This window comes from Cadophora gregata, assembly GCF_030347475.1.
Source record: "Cadophora gregata isolate MNR1 chromosome Unknown scaffold_2, whole genome shotgun sequence".
Classification (NCBI taxonomy): domain Eukaryota; kingdom Fungi; phylum Ascomycota; class Leotiomycetes; order Helotiales; family Ploettnerulaceae; genus Cadophora; species Cadophora gregata.
In genome coordinates, this window is record NW_026695925.1 from 1,174,087 (window position 1) to 1,190,700 (window position 16,614).

General features: G+C 48.7%; 6 protein-coding genes across 6 annotated transcripts; 3 read left to right on the forward strand and 3 right to left on the reverse strand.

The window, feature by feature from the left end:
• Positions 1-1,573: 1,573 nt before the first annotated feature.
• On the forward strand, positions 1,574-1,798 carry ONS95_007695 (uncharacterized protein; the record flags this gene model as incomplete). The annotated part of the gene is made up of 1 exon (XM_058501213.1): positions 1,574-1,798. The coding sequence occupies one exon, from the start codon at positions 1,574-1,576 to the stop codon at positions 1,796-1,798; it is 225 nt and encodes a 74-aa protein (XP_058362530.1).
• Positions 1,799-2,013: 215 nt separating this feature from the next.
• ONS95_007696 (uncharacterized protein) lies at positions 2,014-2,377 on the forward strand (the record flags this gene model as incomplete). Its single annotated transcript, XM_058501214.1, has 2 exons — positions 2,014-2,199; positions 2,255-2,377. 2 exons carry the CDS (start codon positions 2,014-2,016, stop codon positions 2,375-2,377), a joined length of 309 nt encoding a protein of 102 aa, XP_058362531.1.
• Positions 2,378-4,251: 1,874 nt separating this feature from the next.
• ONS95_007697 (uncharacterized protein) lies at positions 4,252-8,417 on the forward strand. The gene is made up of 2 exons (XM_058501215.1): positions 4,252-7,207; positions 7,265-8,417. The coding sequence occupies exons 1-2, from the start codon at positions 5,139-5,141 to the stop codon at positions 7,416-7,418; spliced, it is 2,223 nt and encodes a 740-aa protein (XP_058362532.1). The 5' UTR covers positions 4,252-5,138; the 3' UTR covers positions 7,419-8,417.
• Positions 8,418-8,585: 168 nt separating this feature from the next.
• CAP2_2 (F-actin-capping protein subunit beta) lies at positions 8,586-9,701 on the reverse strand (the record flags this gene model as incomplete). Its single annotated transcript, XM_058501216.1, has 3 exons — positions 8,586-8,977; positions 9,146-9,576; positions 9,670-9,701. The coding sequence occupies 3 exons, from the start codon at positions 9,699-9,701 to the stop codon at positions 8,586-8,588; spliced, it is 855 nt and encodes a 284-aa protein (XP_058362533.1).
• Positions 9,702-10,257: 556 nt separating this feature from the next.
• On the reverse strand, positions 10,258-13,557 carry ONS95_007699 (uncharacterized protein; the record flags this gene model as incomplete). Its single annotated transcript, XM_058501217.1, has 2 exons — positions 10,258-13,180; positions 13,277-13,557. The coding sequence occupies 2 exons, from the start codon at positions 13,555-13,557 to the stop codon at positions 10,258-10,260; spliced, it is 3,204 nt and encodes a 1,067-aa protein (XP_058362534.1).
• A 671-nt stretch (positions 13,558-14,228) lies between these two features.
• ONS95_007700 (uncharacterized protein) lies at positions 14,229-16,560 on the reverse strand (the record flags this gene model as incomplete). Its single annotated transcript, XM_058501218.1, has 4 exons — positions 14,229-14,338; positions 14,392-15,996; positions 16,208-16,403; positions 16,483-16,560. 4 exons carry the CDS (start codon positions 16,558-16,560, stop codon positions 14,229-14,231), a joined length of 1,989 nt encoding a protein of 662 aa, XP_058362535.1.
• Between the last annotated feature and the right edge of the window lie 54 nt (positions 16,561-16,614).

Sequence of the window (16,614 nt, forward strand, 5' to 3'; positions counted from 1 at the left end):
ATGAGTTTTTAATAGCGAAGCCAAGATACCTTGAATTAGGAAGCTCAAATCCCAGCCGCAATGGTCTCATTAACAGACGATATGAAGTTAGCCGAGTGCCATACTGTCGATTTAGTGTAGCCTGGATTCCTGATGGCTGACCTATGCGATTTGTTGATTACTAGAGAAGCCACGGGAAGCTCACGTCTACGAGCTGACCAAACTCAAAGGTTAAGCGAGACCAAGTTCAGAAATTATCAAAGACCAGCAGCGTTCAGTTAGGTATAATGATTCTGGACTTGTGACTGAGGATTGGTTTCTGATGCCGAAATATCATTCTAGCATTCTCTATCTCCTAGTTGGACTTTTTATCCCCAACGCAGGTGCCGGACGTCTCTAGAAATGAAAGAACAGATATCGTTTCCAGTACTATCGCTTTTTTCAGCCAATGAAGAGCTCAAAAGCAGTATGGTGAGTCCTCTACGCAGAAAAAGGCTCGTAAATCTGTCTTGGTTGCCTTCTTGTCACTCAGGCCAATACTACTTACGCATATCCTTTCGCCATCATCCGACAAAACCAGTCTCAATTACCACAGACAGGAAAACATACTATGAGGCTCAAAGCCACAAGGAAGAGTCTCTATTCAACAACTGACACTGACATAGAGGTCGGAGACCTTGCTAGTCACAAGTTGCAAGGAGACATCTCCAGTCGTTCCTTCCTGAAACGGAACAGAGCTATGGATTGCTTCGTAGTTCTGTAGGCAGTCCTTTTGATGCCATGATTTTCGAGATGTATCCGCAGATTCATTCGATCCTTTCACTTTCGGTAGTCACTCTTATCAGTGGAAGATTTGTTGAACTGCGCCTGCTTCTTTGGCGTAAACGACAATGGTAATTCACTGCTTAGAAACGACTGGATGTGACGCCAGCCCTTTCACTGGACAATTCGAAGCGAATGGTTCATCCACTCCTTGTTTATATAGACAGAGTACTTCTTCGACTATTTGACATTCCGACTTCAACAATTTGTTGAACCTCAACCTCGACTCTTATCCTAGAGCCATCTCTTCTACCCACCTGGTCGCAAGCGCTAGCACCGAACACCCGCCTTCAACTCTCAACCTTTCTGGCTTCTCACTTTGAATCAGTCTCAGAAATAATCAAAAGACCCCACGCGTAAATTGAACTTGGACAGATCACTTTTGGTTGCTGGCTGGTACTAAGATTCAATTTCATTTTTGACTGACTTACGAAATTCACCCTACCAAGTATGGTTCCACCACAACACCCTAGAGCGCACAGCAAGTCATCGTCCATCACTGCCCAAGCCACGTACTAACAGAAATATCCCAGAAACGCTCGCCGATCGCCAGGCAATGCTCGTGCTCATCAGTCGATACATTCAAGACACCCCAAACATGAATTTCGAAACTCTTGTCCCTGTCAACAAACGCAAAATCCCTAATCGCTGGACACTCGGCGGAATGACAAACTGCACTTACTACAGGCATGGAGAGCGATGCAAGCACATGTAGGTTCGTCCCCACGATCCACTCGTTAGCTGCCATGATTCGGCATATATCGCTGCTAGTATGCCAACTTGGGCTGATGCAAAGAATCTTTCTCGCTTCTTCACTCTCGCGACTTTCTACCTTGGCGGAATTGATGAGGAGTACATCTGGAATTCATTGCCGGGCATTCACCAAGGCTGCCGAGATAATGAGCATATCCAGAAGATGGTCAAAACCATTACCAGAGTCAATGCGACGATGTACACCAGCATGATTACCAAATCGATCAAGCCGCTTGTCCTGTAAGTCGAAAACCGGCACCAAAAGTGCCAGGTGCGCTGCATGACATTCACTGACAAACCCAATGACACTTTCTCAAAAATTTCCACTGGACAATACCAAATAGAAGCGGTCATCTTCCACCATTTTTCGACCAGAAAGACCGAATTGACTACTTCCGAGAGTGTTTGAGGCAACGACCTTGGGTTGTAGCTTGGTGGCTATCGAGATGTGTCCCTTTCATGCTGAGACTGTCCTTTCTCTACCAGTCCTCCCCAATTGAAGACACGTTCCAGAACAGTCTGCGAAGTAATCTCCTGACTCTCTTCGAAGAACGTTTCCTGCTCCTCACTGATGCTGCTTACCTCTATCTCATTGACCAGGATCTGACTCGCAGCGAGCCGAAGTGGGATGAATACAAGAAGGAGGTATGTATTAATTCCCCTGATTGATTTCATATCCATCTGAGACTGACTTTGACAGGTGTTACGGGTCTTTAAGAGCCTGCCTACGCGGCCAACCCTTGTTGACATTACTCCCGATCTGGCCGATCTTCCAATTCATGTTGATATCTCCAATCGGTCTCGAGACATTTGGCTTCGTTGAACTTACTTTACTGCAAAGAGCAAGCGTTTTTGAAATTTTTCGGACTGGTTCCACAGAGGAAGAAGATTGCATGTTCCAGAGCTTGCTGATTTCCGAATAGCTGCCCTTCACCTGCGCCATGAGCTCAGGGATTTGTGGCTTCATACAGATGATAGACACACCAATTTGGACCATGTCAGAGAAATCGCTTGGACTTGCAAATAGATTCAAAGCGAATCAGAAAGCAATTGCAAGATCCAATTAAAAATTTGTTCCTGACTTTCCAACGTGACGCTGAACTTAACAGAAACGATTTATGGATCCAAATTCACCGTCAATCAACTACATGGTATCTGTATCGATCAAAAGTTCAGATGCTGTAGCATAAAATCAATCATTCAAGACCCAATACGAAACTTGACAGGTGCAAAACATCATGGCATAGATCGGATCTCCGTTTCGAAGGCCTGTTCTCTCTGACAAGCGAGGCTATGCCATGCAAGTGGTTCCGAATAACACAAATCATTCGCTTCGTGCTGTAGTAGGAGAGCAGGCCGGGACGAACGAAAAGTAGGAACGAAGAGAAGCATTCAAGAAGACAAATCGAGGACACAGAAAATGGGTGTGTACTGTAGTACAAGATGTATGTGTCACAAGCCTTTGAGATGTCATGCCAAATCAAAGCTGAAGACTTGATCGCCACATTGGCAGCTCATTGGCTCCCTCGAGCGAAATGAGCAATCCCCAGATCGTCCAACGACATCTCGTAGCTATGGCCAAATTAGCACCCCCATCACACGTGCTACACGAATGGGTAGTCGAAGACGGACATCCTGGAAGTATCCAGAATAATGAAGGAAAGAAAAAGGAAAAGGAAAACACGAGCTCATGACGGGTGACAGGAGTTCTGGACCAGGGGGATGAGGATCTGTTGTATCCAAGTTCGGTAGGCTACCTGGAAAGAAGGGTCTTTTGTCGTCGTGCATCGGCAGCCCGATGGCTCGTACAGTATCGAAATGCAATCTAATCTAAAGCCGGTTCCGCGTGCGGACAGCCAATGGCAGGGCTAGGGCCTAGGTATGGTGGGTGCCCAGGATATCAGGGGGCATCGAGACGAGATCTGTGGGCCATCTCAGACCTCGGACGAAGTTCACACTGCAGGAGAGGATCAGACAAGATTAAGATGCGGCCCCGGATCTCAGTCTTACTTTACTCTATTCACATGTGGTTTCCAGATTAACAAAACCCGATTTGGGAGAGCCACTACTGTACTGCTGCTTATTTATATGAGTGAGGTGAGGTTATGCTTATCTGGGAGGTATGATGAGATATGTTCCGGTTCTGTTCCAGCGCCTCCTCCTCCGCAGCTTCTCACTCCTGACTACTACTGACGTCTGCTCATCAATCCAGCATTCCTCGAGGTCCGCTTCCAGTGGGTGGCCATTGACCATTGTGCTTCCCCCCTCATGCAAAAAGGGACGCAGCTGTACTGTACTGTATTGCAAGGAAGGATAGTATTGCTATGTCCAAGCAAGGTATACCTACCTTACCTAGGTATGCAAGTACAGGGGCGAGGCGTGCAACCCAACCCATACTGTACGGTAATATAATTCCAGGTACCGCCAATTAGCGACGCGTGCAGCCGTGTATTTTTAACTCCGAAGCCCCTCTGGCCTCTGCCTCAGTGCCCTGGCGGTACAGTAGTGCCTTTGTGCCCCCTGACGCCCCTGACGCCCCTGTCCTGTCTCTATCTGTCTGAGTGTCTCTGTCCCGTCCCCACAACGATCTGGTCGCCCGAGCCAACGAGCGTAAGTGTTTCGCCTCGGGCTCTGGAGGTGCTTGCCAGTCAGAGAGGAGAGATCAGAGCCACGGGTCACGGGAGAGAGAGGAGAGGGGAGCCAGAGCCAGAGCCAGAGCCAGAGCCAGAGCCAGACCCAGAGCCAGAGCTCGTCTGGAATTCTCGTGATGGTTTGCTTGGCATAGTGGTGCGAGAAAGGGGATACAGTCCCTTAGTGGTACCTACCCAGGTAACTTAGGTAGAGGGAGGGGATGGATGGTTGCATCCCCAATTTTCCATGTTTTCTTTCTTGTCTCTACACGAACATACTTTTTCGCCGTCTCCCACTCTTCTCCGTTCTGTTGTTGACGTCGCCGTCGCCGTCGCGCGCATCTGTACAGTTGCGGTACCTGCAGTAATACCACCCGTCACCTATAATACCTATCGCATGCACTCCAGCTTTGCCTCGCTCTTTTGAAACATCCACTCAATCAACGCTCCTTCGCTGCACTCGTCGCGCGCTCGCTCGCTCACTCACTCACTACTCATACATTCGCAACTCCTACCATCCCAGCCCAGCCCAATCCAACAACACACCACCACCACACTCCTTGTCTCCATTAATCTCTTAATTAAGACGTCGTCACTGCGACCTCAAGGCCATCGCCACACTGCACTGCACTACACAACACTACACTACCCGTGTCGCCACTCATTCCACTTCTTCGACCTCGGTGAGGACCTTAATACGATCCTCCTTTCGACACAGCCTCCTAGATTGACCTTCTAGGCCTTCGAACCTTTGCGCATTCATACCACGCTCATCATATGCCGCCAGCTCAGCGCCGAACATATCCCAGGGACCGCCCGCAATACATCCTCTCAACAGCGAACTTCTGACGACGCTTTAAGTCCACGAAATAACACTATCCATACCCCATTGACCCTCTCCAGAGCAATAATCACAAACAAGACGAGAGACCGTAGGCGGTCAACCATCACACGATGGCGAACAGACCCAACTTCATCGACCTCCGATCGCAATCACATGGACCACTTGGAAGTGGCCTCCCATCTCCGAGGACACTTGGGGGACTTCCATCGCCGAGGTTACATGTAGCAGGAGAGGTACCACCCGAACTGTCACCTCTCGATGCATTCGCAGCACAAAGTCGATTGCTGGCAAGGCAGCTGGAGCAGGAAAGCGTTGGAGGGAGGAGGGTGAGCCGGCTACCACCTCTCACAATTGCGAATTCGTTGAGTCAAGGACGACCTGGATATCTCCGTTCTGTGTCCGCAGAGGAAGCCACCCCAATCACACCTACGAGTCCTGGTTCTGGAATCACTGGATCAGGCTTGAAAATGGAGGTAGAGAACCCCGGATTTCGACCCATGTCTGTCCACCCTACATTAGGAGGACATATCCAAGATCTTGTTGCACCTCCCATGCCCGACTCGCCTCGACGGCTGAGCGCACTTGATGAGGAGGAATTCAGAGGAAGGAGACCGCCGAGTACTGTAGATGGAGAGGGCGAATTTGGAGCAAGGAGAGAACAGTCGCCGCCTCAATTGGAGAAAGAACCCATATTGAGGAGAGGATCGCCTTCGCATATGAGACCTCGGCCAAGTGCTGAGTCTATGCGCCAACGAGTAAACCAAAACAGGAGACCACAGGATGGATCACTAGGAATAAGCGGTTACGATTCGAGGGCTTTGGCACCACCGAGATCGCCTTTTCCACAGAGGACGCCGAGCCCAAGATCAATGTCGGATAGCTCAGATGAAGACTACAACAATGTGAATGCTGCAACAGGTATGTCACCAAGCCGAAAGGCTTCGAATGGCAGCGGGTTCTCAGCTTCTCCAATATCGCCTAATACACATACGACAAGGTCACCGTCGATTAGTTCTGAAATGTCTATCGGCGGAACAAGATTGCCCAGACCTGCGTTCAACTTCTCTCGACCACTTCGTCGAGCAAGTATGAATGGCTTGCCAGTTGAAATTCCTTCACGACAGGCGTCTTCGGACAGCCAACCATCCTTCATTCTTGCGGATGACACGGCACATACACCAGTTAGTATGCATAGCGAAGGCTTCCCAGATAACAACGATAACTCACCGGCACCTTCGTATGTATATTCAAAATTCTCTCTGCCGAGAGGGAAAATGCTGCAGAGGAATTCGTTGATTTTCCAGGAGAATCTACCACAAACACAGATTTCTTGGGAGCAGCCAGTTCCGTTCAGTAATGTACAGGCTCATGGCCAAGCGCCACCATCACCACCCTCCAGACCTTCTACCTCCTCTCTTAGGCCTGACAACCTAAATTCTCGTCCATCACTTGACCCAGGTAGACCTACTTATGACCGAAGCCAAACGTTTGATTTTGCCAGGCCATCTACAGAGGCAGGCCACAAGCCATCTGGCAATGGACGACTATCTGCGGATCACCCTCCAACACTACGACCTCGTCCACAATCTTCGTCTGATACTTCGACACTCAAGGCTCGATCGCAGCATTCGTTAGCAACGACAGCGGACTGCTCCGCGGAGGAGCATGTCACGAAAGCAATTGATTATCACGAAGCTGGAGCTTTGAATAAGTCAACGTACCATCTTCGTCTGGCAGCCAAGCAAAATCATCCTACAGGTATGCTGTTGTATGCTCTTGCATGCAGACATGGATGGGGTATGCGTCCCAACCAGCGAGAAGGAGTTGCCTGGCTTCGACGAGCAGCAGATTTCGCCAGCTTGGAAGTAGCAGACGATGACAAAATTCTGAAGGAGGGTAAATCAGTTGATATCCTAGAGCAGCGGACTAGAAAGGCCCAATTTGCGCTGAGCATCTACGAACTAGGAGTGAGCCATATGAACGGATGGGGAATCGACCAGGACAAGGTTCTTGCGCTAAGATGCTTTGAGATTGCCGGTTCTTGGGGTGATGCAGATGCTCTTGCGGAAGCAGGATTTTGTTATGCTCAGGGTCTCGGCTGTAAGAAGGATCTGAAGAAGAGCGCACAATTTTATCGTCAAGCTGAGGCAAAGGGTATCAGTATGATTGGCAATAGCTGGTAAGTCATTGAGATCCATATTCAAGTAAACACTTCGGTATCCTAACAGCACATTAGGATCTATAAACCCAAGTACAGCAGCGACGGCGATGACAAGAAGAAAAACTCTTCTGAACGACAAGGCCGCTCACCAAACCCATCAAAGGATGAGAAGAAAGCGCGCGACAAATCACGCACACGCACTTTCTTCGGCAGAAAAACAACTTCCTGATCCAACCCGAATGAAATTTCTCAGCTACCTGCTCATCTACTAATTTCCATGAACTTTCGAATCTCCAAAAGCTTCCCTTTTTCGTCTGTCCATACTTTACCGGCGTACACAAGGCGTTACATATCCATCTCATCAAAACGTACATCCACCCGACTGACAATACAACCTTCATGTAATGATTGCTAGCTGCTATATTTTTTTTGTTGCATTTTCGACGGTGCCTATGGGTTGGGATAGGCAGGCGGGCATAATTGCGGGGGGGCGCGCAGGAAACCACTTGCATTTCCGGCTCAGCTCTTGCGCGATCTTTGCTAATTTCTTGTTTGCTTTGTTGTTCCGGCCCGAGATGGAGGCGCAGAGTTGAGTCGGGTTCATGTTGATATTGACGTTGATTTTGCCGAGGCGAAGCGGAGGATGGTTCTACTCTTTTTGATGCATGCGAGGAGGCACTTTGTTACTTGCGTAGTTCTTAAATACCCAGCGCAAGCCGTTGATAGTCGGAATGCGAGTTGTACTTGAAACGATATTTAACCTCTCCTCTGCTTGCGTTGAATTAGCATGAGGTGATAAACGATTTGGTGATCTGATTGTTGAAAGGGCCGCTGGCAGGCAATGGAGCTGAAGGCCGCCATATCAACAATCGGCAAGTGAGTCAGGACTGAGACGAGCAGTTCACTTCGACCACTTCCATGATAAATGACGAAGCTAAGACAGCCTTTTCATTGACATAACGTAGGATAGCCATCGCCCCTGTTGCTACGGTCTTGGGCTGGCTTCGTTATGTCTGTTGTATGTAAACTCATTTACTCTAGCTTTTCATACTAGTAATTTCATACTAGTAATCAAGTCAAGAAAATCACCTCATCTCATTGAGCCGATTATAGAGAACTTTTACTTGCCACCACGTACTTGGCACCACGAACGGGCTTGAAGCACGCTCACTTAGCAATGAAACATCCGAGAGACGTCAAAGACAGAGGAAGAGTCCAGAACATGGGACGAAATAACGGACATAAATGCTTGAATTTCTAGATGCTCCAAGCACGAGAGGAAGCCAGCTTCGAAGATAACAGAGCCACAATTATAGCTTTGGTATGAACTCGTTATACTTAGTCCTTCCTATCGACTCCCCCGTTCAACCGCTCTTCCCAAGTCACTCACCTAACCCTACCTCTTCATCGAATCAATCACCTCCCTATGCGCACTCTTCTCCTTATTCGCTTCCGTTAACGGCGCCAAACTCCTCAAATCACCAACCACATCCTTCGCTTTCCCGAAATACACCTCCTGCAACAGATTCCTCATCTTCAGTTCCATATCCTCGACCAGCTTGCCGATATTGGCAATGTGGCTGGTATCGTCGTCGACTGCGAGGTCGGATTCGATTTGCCGCGTCATGTTACCAGAGAGGTCCATCGCGCCGAGAGAGTCGCTTGACGTCGAGAGGTGCAGGATTACGGTGGAGGTGAGCTTGTAGTGTGCGGTGCGGGCGCGGTCGACGGCTTCGAAGACGTGGATGCTGTCCCATGTACCTTCGGATTTGGTGTTTGGTGTTGCAACTGGACCGTATTAGCCCCATGATTGTACTCTGAATGCAATCCTAGAATATGCACTCCGATCCTCCTTAACCCGTCTCCTTCATCCGTCTTCCCTCAAAGTATAGCAGCCTAACCAGCCACATGTAGATGAAACTTGGAATACCTGAAGACGGAATTGTCAAAACGTACCTTTCTTCAGCAGAACTACCCCCGCAAACCCATCATCCAAATTCCAAAAGTAGACACTGCTCACGCCCCCCTCATAATACAGCTCCCTATAGACATCAAACGCCTCATTCGCCCTAATCTCCATCTTCCTCACTCGCTCACTTGGCACAGCTCCCTCCCCCGCCCCATCATTATTCCCCTGCTCATCCACACCACCCACACCAGATCCTCCAAGTGGTGTCTCGAACTCGCCAGACCAGGGCGAGCGATAGCTGTCGCCGTCGCGGTTGTAGTCGCAGAGGAGGTAGTCGCGGCCGGTTTTGCGGCACCGTGCGATGGTGAGAGGCTGGTCGACGGAGGAGAGGAGGTCTTCGGTTAGGGAGGGGACGAGCGTTATGAGCGAGTTGAGGTGTGAGGTGGTGTGTTTGGGATCGAGCCGCCGGAGGAGGTCCCTGGGCGAGGTTAGCATGAGTACATTCCGTGTGCTAAGCTTTCGCCTTCTCGGAGATGAGCGGTACATGGTGAAAATGGAGAAGGCAACTTACAGCGCACTGTCAAATTGGTCGATTTCAGCCATGGTGGTTGTGTTGTGTAAAGGAATATGTGGTTTCTGAGGAGAGGAGTTCAAGCTTGAGGTTCATTCATGGAGGGGTTGATGTTGGAGACAGAAGCGAAACGGCGGGGGCTTCGATTGGCGATTCTCAGCCTTGTGGGAAGGCAACGTCACAAACCAACATCCATGGGCAATTTTTTACAAAAATGATATCCTGGGGTTCCGATCGAACGAACATTAGCTGTACTCTCCTGTATGATCGTATGATTAGTTCAAGTAGCTATCTTGGAGAGTATTTGCATAATCCCTTTCTTACAGTCAGGAACACGAGGCACAGTGGACTGTGATCTAATAGCTCTGTATTACAGCTAACCCAGATGTAATAGCTGCAGTTGTCTCAATCCCTATGCTCAATTAAGTAGCTATATGCAATCCCAGAATCTTAACCCCCAGTCAAGCGCCAGTGCTTAGTTTCCTGCCAATGCTTAGCCAAAAGCCAAAGCTAAAGCCAAAGCCACTCACTCCTATGCTCCGTATGATTTACAATAGAATGCAAGTAACCAGAAAAAGAACCCCGAGCTTAAACATCAACCTCATCGTCCGAATCCTCTGCATACCCATTCACGCCTCGCTTAGCTCGCCTGTCTCTCGAAGGGCTGGCGAATTCTTCTGGTGCCGGGACGCTGGGGTGCTCCTTTTCATACACCTCACGGTACGCCAGGGCGTCTTTATCCCACTGGCTAGCTTTTGAATTGTATTCTGCCATAGCGTCTGTGTAGGCCTTCTTTTGCACATCCGCTCTTTCGTTGTAAGGCTTCTTTTCTTCCTCAGAAGCCTCTTTCCACATCTTGGTGACCATCTTCTTCACCTCGTTAGGTATGGGCTTGCCCTTTCCTGGTCTTCGGCCGGTCTCGCATTTCTTCTTGGCTTCTTCCCATTTGTCCTTACTGTACATCCGATACGGATTTGCGTAGTTGTTTGCAGGTTTCCAAGGTCGGTCACCAAGCTTAGCATATATGGCATCCCAAACCTGTCTCTCGTACGCCTCAAGGCGTGCCTGTTTTGGATCCTTGGGACTATGGATTGCATCCGATTTCCTTTTCATGGACGAGTTATTGGGCAAGACCAAAGGCTCAGGAATCTCGATTGGGCCAATCATACTTTCCAGCACCTCCGAAGCTGCTCTGAGGCCCGAAATGTAGGCACCGTGAACAGTAGCTGGGTGCGTACCACAAGTGTGTTCGCCAGCAAAGAAAAGGTTGCCAATAGGCTTAGCCATGACATCGTAGTCATCTGGCTTGAAATTGGGGCCAGTGTATGAATAGCTTCCATACGAGAACTCATCGTGACCCCATCTTGTAACTATTGCTTCAACAGGCGAGGGTACACTTGCCCCAAAAACACTTCTCAGAACCTTGGTAGCCTCGGCAATAAGCAGCTCATTGGGAGTGCTTTCTGTTGAGAATGCGGCATCGCCGGCCATAAGAGCAAGCAGTGTTGGTAGGCCAGTCGTGTTGGTAACGTTAAACCACTGGAAGAATCGACCTCGCTGCGTAAAATACTCGGACTGCTCAAGAGAAAAGCGGTTTGCTGGGTTTCGCAATGTCCCGAAAATGTCTCGACTCTCGTCCCAGAAAGCATTCTCGTACAAAAGCACAACCTTGTTGAGGACTCCATACCCAATTCTTTGAATAGGACCCATCTTCCAGTCTGGAAGAGCTGGTTCAAATTTGATGTTCTGCTGTTTCAAGACACCTAATGGTATACTTGAGACTATGTAGTCCGCTTCGATCGTTTCGCCATCTTCGCACTCGATGACAGATGGAGAGTCGTTGACATCGGATTTGTACGAGACGCGCTTGACTTTGCTCTTTCTACGAACATTAAGAGGCTCCGGACAGTTGAGCAGACCTCGAGGGACCTGCTGGTAGCCGCCGGTTACCATGGTGTGTTTACCTTCCCATTCATTTCCTGCGTCCAGATCCCAACCACCAAGACTGAGCTTGTTGCAAGTAACAGCGTTGCTGTATTCTAGATTAGCAACATGCCAATTGATCAACTGCAGGTCAAGCGGGGCAAAGTCGATGATTCGGGTGTATTGTCGAATAGCTTCGTCAAAGACCAGCCCTAGTGTAGCATATCTTGAGTTGACGACATTTTCGAGATCCAAATCTTGCTCAATACCAACACCAGGACGAAGACGCCAGCCAATTTCTTGAGCTTTGAAGGCAGCCGTGTGCACCGCAGGAATCCCAGGCTCCAAGTGAGCTCTACCTGTGAGCCGATCAGATGACACAGGAATCAACTGCTCCGAAGGCGCGCGAGATCCATTTTTGCTTGAACTTGCCGACGATTGTGTGGTGTCTTCAACCTCGCTGATCGTTCTAGTGCCTTCTGAGCTCACATCTCGACCGGCGTCAAGCAGATCCTTGTCTCCGTCGACGACTGGGTGCGTTGGAAGCTTGAATTTGTACTCGCTTACACGATCCAAAATGTAATTGAATAATTTCTCCGCGAACTGATCCCGGTTGATATCAACAGGTCTTCCGATAGCATCGTAGATCGTAGTGTCTGGCTTCAAGGCGTGATATGGTAATGCTAGTTGACCTCTGACAATGATGTTCAGCGGATTGCCACGATCGAAGCCTGTGATGATCATGCCTCCCATCTCCGCAGTGTGTCTACTGCCATAGCTGAGAGTTGGATACTTGGGTTTTGATTTCATAGCTCGAGAATATACGCGTCCGCCAATTCTGTCTCTGCCCTCTAGGACTACAACTCGCGGTGGATCCTCGCCCATAGCTCGAAAGCGCTCTTCGAACTGGGAAAAGAGACCTTCTAATTGTCTTGCACATCCTAAGCCAGACATGCCGGCACCTAGAACGGCAACTGTCTTGCGTTTACGTTTGGGACCTTTTGATTTCTTGTTGTCTCGCTTGCTTTCGACATGCTCCAAACAACCATAATTGATGTAGCCACGTCGAACCAGCCATTCGTAGCAAACACAGGCTGTATCAAACCACCGGACATCTCTGGCGCATCCGACGGCTTCATCTCTCATAACCCCGATCATAGGATTCCTCGTCCACAATCTCAGAATGCCATTCCGGATATTGAGATATGTTGTAACCTGTTGATGGCTGATGTGTTTACGCAGCATAGCATGCTCCTCAGGATGCAAACTGTACGGGTTTAGACGCGACGATTCTGCGGCCGCAATACATTGTCTCGCATACTCGCTCGGGGTCAGATCAGTCGGAATCGAGACTCTCGGACGGACATCGAATTTGTCGCGACGCTTCGCCAATTGTGAAGTCAATTTGCTTGTCTCCTTCGAAATTGCATCAAATCCTGTAGGTGAGGTCGCTTTGCTCGATATCGAAGAAAGAGCCGATGAGCCGTCGTCAATATCTGTGCCCATTGATGATGCCATTGAATCTCGAGCACTCTCTGGTTTAAGATGCAGGCTGCCATTCAAAGCGGACTTAGTGTGGTGCTCAGCTCTAGGGTAAGAATATTAAAAGCTGTCTTGAAGGCATCCTAGAACTGCTTGTCCACGGATGAAACTCAAATCAAGCTAGGAAAGTGCGAGTACATACTGAAGGGCATTAAGCTTCGGATCCGTTGCCCTGGCACGGGATCCATACTGAGCACTTGGCGAATAAACTTCATCTGGCGATTCAACAACAATGGTTGTTACTTGATCGGACGCGTTGATAGCATCGGCATAATTTGAGGTTGATTCTGGTGTGCCAGTTGATGACTCCATGTCCATGTTTGACGATTCGAATATTGACAAATGCGAGTCCAATTCTTGTAAACCCATCAAATGAAGATCATCATGTTGTTGAGGCATATGAGTATCCATTGTTGCTGCCATATCTAGATTCCTGAGCCCTATGACCTGTTGACTGCTTGGTCATATATGAAGGGTGGTCGGTAACGGCTGGGCCTGGTCAGCTACTCGAAAGCTCCCCTGCCACTTGATATCACTCCTCCACAAGTCCCCTCACTCGGGTATCATCGATATTATTGATTGATCGTTCTTCAGAAATCTAATGACATGTATTAGCATTATTTTAACAGACTTGACATTGATATATGTATCACCACGTGGAACTCGTCTCACCTGTCGCATCCGATATTATGCCCATTCATATGTTCTTCCTCAACAGCGCCTTATGCAATCTACTTTCGTCGAGTCGTCGTCGCTTGCAAAGGAGAGAGATGCTCTTTAAGCACTCGAGGCAGTTCGTTGGTGGTCGGGTGATTCGATAGAGGGATATCAACCTTCTAAGATCTTCTGTCGAGATGAGGGACGACTCGCGAAATGGAAGCCAAAGCGGAGAATCACGTGTGAGACTTAAATTGACGATATCCTTCCCTTCCCGACGTTGCAAGTTGGGCAATGCTTCTTTTATGTGGAGGTTATTGGTTTGTCGATTAGAATTCATGTCAGGCATTAATGTTCTTGTCATTTGATGATTACATTATATTATTTGACGAAACGTTCGAAGTCGTGGTCTCTCCCATGATATTCTTGAATGCACTCTACGCGTCTGGTACGGCACTTTTCCCCAGTGAAGCTTTTTCAACAGCCGTGTCCATGATCTTGCTTCCACTTATGATCGAGGTTGTACAGATGATGATTTGTTTTCGTGCTGCAAAGTAAAGTCAGTAAGGTTGAGTTGAGTGGAGAGCCTTCAGCATGTACCTTCTTCTTTCTTCGCAATGAACCTCAACGCAGCAATTTCGGTGAATGTTATCCCACCTAAGAACACAACGAAGACGGTTTTCTTGTCTCCACTTCCAGAGAGTAGTGAACGGGCCTTTACGGCTTTGTCCTCTCCTTTCTGTACTTCATCGAAGGTCTGTCCTCTTACATGCTTCACTGCATCGTCAAATCCTCGCCAGCCCTGGGAAGGACCACCTGTAGCAACACCAGCAGAATTATTCGCATTTCCTCCCCGAGTGATGGATGTGAGGTACTGCTTCTGCAGAATGCATTGAACTAGGCGTACTGAAAGAGGGGCGTATCCGCTGTAAACGTAGGCGATGTCGTTCGGATCATGTTCATTGACTTCATCCACGATAAGTCGAAGGGCTTTCCGCAGATATGTGTAATTCGTCTTCGTTCCGGTGTTCGCAGGCCCACCAGCCATTGGGATCATGGATGCCATTGGCGAGCTTCGTGAGAGAAGAAGCTGGAGCTTCTCAAGGGCATCGAGTGTGAGAATGTGTTGATAGCCATAGGCTTGAAGGATCATCCTCTTAAAGGCTTCCAGCTCACGAGGTTTGATTCCGCCAGATATGCATGACTCAAGACACAAGATTCGCAGCACCTCTGCAAGAGGAGCATCTCGCGCGATCAATTCCTCTATAGCATCATGCTGCGAAGAAGGGTCTGCACCAGCTGCCAAGTTTTGCTGCACTTCGAGTAAACGACTGAATTGATCAGTTCGAGTATGCTTCATGATCTCCTCAGCAAGTCCTGTATGAATCTTCAAGCTCTGTTGCTCGGCTTGGTAGCCTGGCAATTTGTTCACGAATTCTCTCAACTCTGCTGTTGTCCTGGTATCATGTCTACCGTCATAATCAGTCTTGAGGCGTCTTGCTACCTTGTTCAACAGACTCCCAACGATAGCAAAATTTGTATCTCGTAGTTGTTCGTAGAGTTTGTCCGAAGAATCCAGCACAATTTTGCGTTTTTTCGCCTGCACTGCTCGACCAGCCGCATTCGAGGTTCCAGGTGCAGGCTGAGGAGCAGCGCCAACAATAGACGAATCCACGTCAGCTTGATTATTTTGGATCCCTACAACTTCATCAATCAATCCTTCATATGTCAATTGCGTAAGAAGAGGTGTAGCGTAGTCGACTTCGCGATCGATCACAATAAGGCTCTCGATGGTCGTACTTGGAGTCAGCCCTAGCCTATTGCTCTCGTTTGTATTTTCACCCGCTACCAGCTCTTGTCGCATGCGCGCAAGAAGGTCAGCAAGTTTCTTTGCATTATCCCCCTTACCCGTGATGCGAGGGAAAAGTCCATGTTTTTGCTGTATTAGCATCAAAGCACGTGCCAGTAGGTATGTCGGTGTAGGATCTCTCTTCAAATATAGGTCGGCGAATGAATCGTCCAGCTCGAGTGATAAAAGGTCTTTTTCGAGAGGAAGAAAATAGAGTGGAAACTCTGCGATGCTTGTGTCCCCCAAAACGCCAGCTTCTTCGAGTATCTTCTCAGATACAAGAGTCCTTCGTGGAACCCAGAATATTGAGAATTCATGTCCTGTCTGGCTTTCCCGTTGCATGCGCTTGATGTGATCTGTATGATTGTCAGCACGGAATGGCAGTGTACAGATGCATAATTAAACTCGGAAATGTCACTATTAGTCGTGCCGTATATGCTTGAGTTAACTCATGTAGGGCTCAAGACTGACTAGGTAGAGTGGAAGCAGTCGTCTACGAAGTCTACTTTTAGAGCCCATGAATGGAAGAGGATCGGTGTGTATAAAATTGGTATCAAGGAAACGTACCGGCTATTGATTGTGCGTGCTTAGCACTCTCACCACGGGCAATGAATACCACATTCCGCTGGCTGACATCTGCATTGCCATTCTCTAAGAAGAAGACCTTGTCCACGCCATAATCTTGGAGGGTCGAGAATTTGACGAATATGCCGATTGGACCAGCCAAAGACTTCTCAAGTACTAGGTTCTTCTTTCCTCGCACCTAAAACAAAGCGGGTCAATTGACGATTGACACGAGGACCTTGGCCTCCAGCTGGCAGTGGGTGGGAGTCCTTACTTACACCCTCGAGCAAGTACAGAATGTCCTTGCGCGCCTTGTCTTTGATCTGGTCAGTGTCGAAGCCGGCATGAGGAGCCATCTTGAGCTTCTACATGGAGGCGGCGATGAGTGAAGGGTGGAAGAGGAGAGGAAA

What these genes read in the sequence shown, in the direction of transcription:
- ONS95_007697 (XM_058501215.1), top strand. Translation starts at nt 5,139, where the DNA reads ATGGCGAACAGACCCAACTTCATCGACCTCCGATCGCAATCACATGGA. An exon ending in AGTATGATTGGCAATAGCTG is followed by an intron (nt 7,208 to 7,264) that starts GTAAGTCATTGA and finishes ACAGCACATTAG; the next exon opens with GATCTATAAACCCAAGTACA.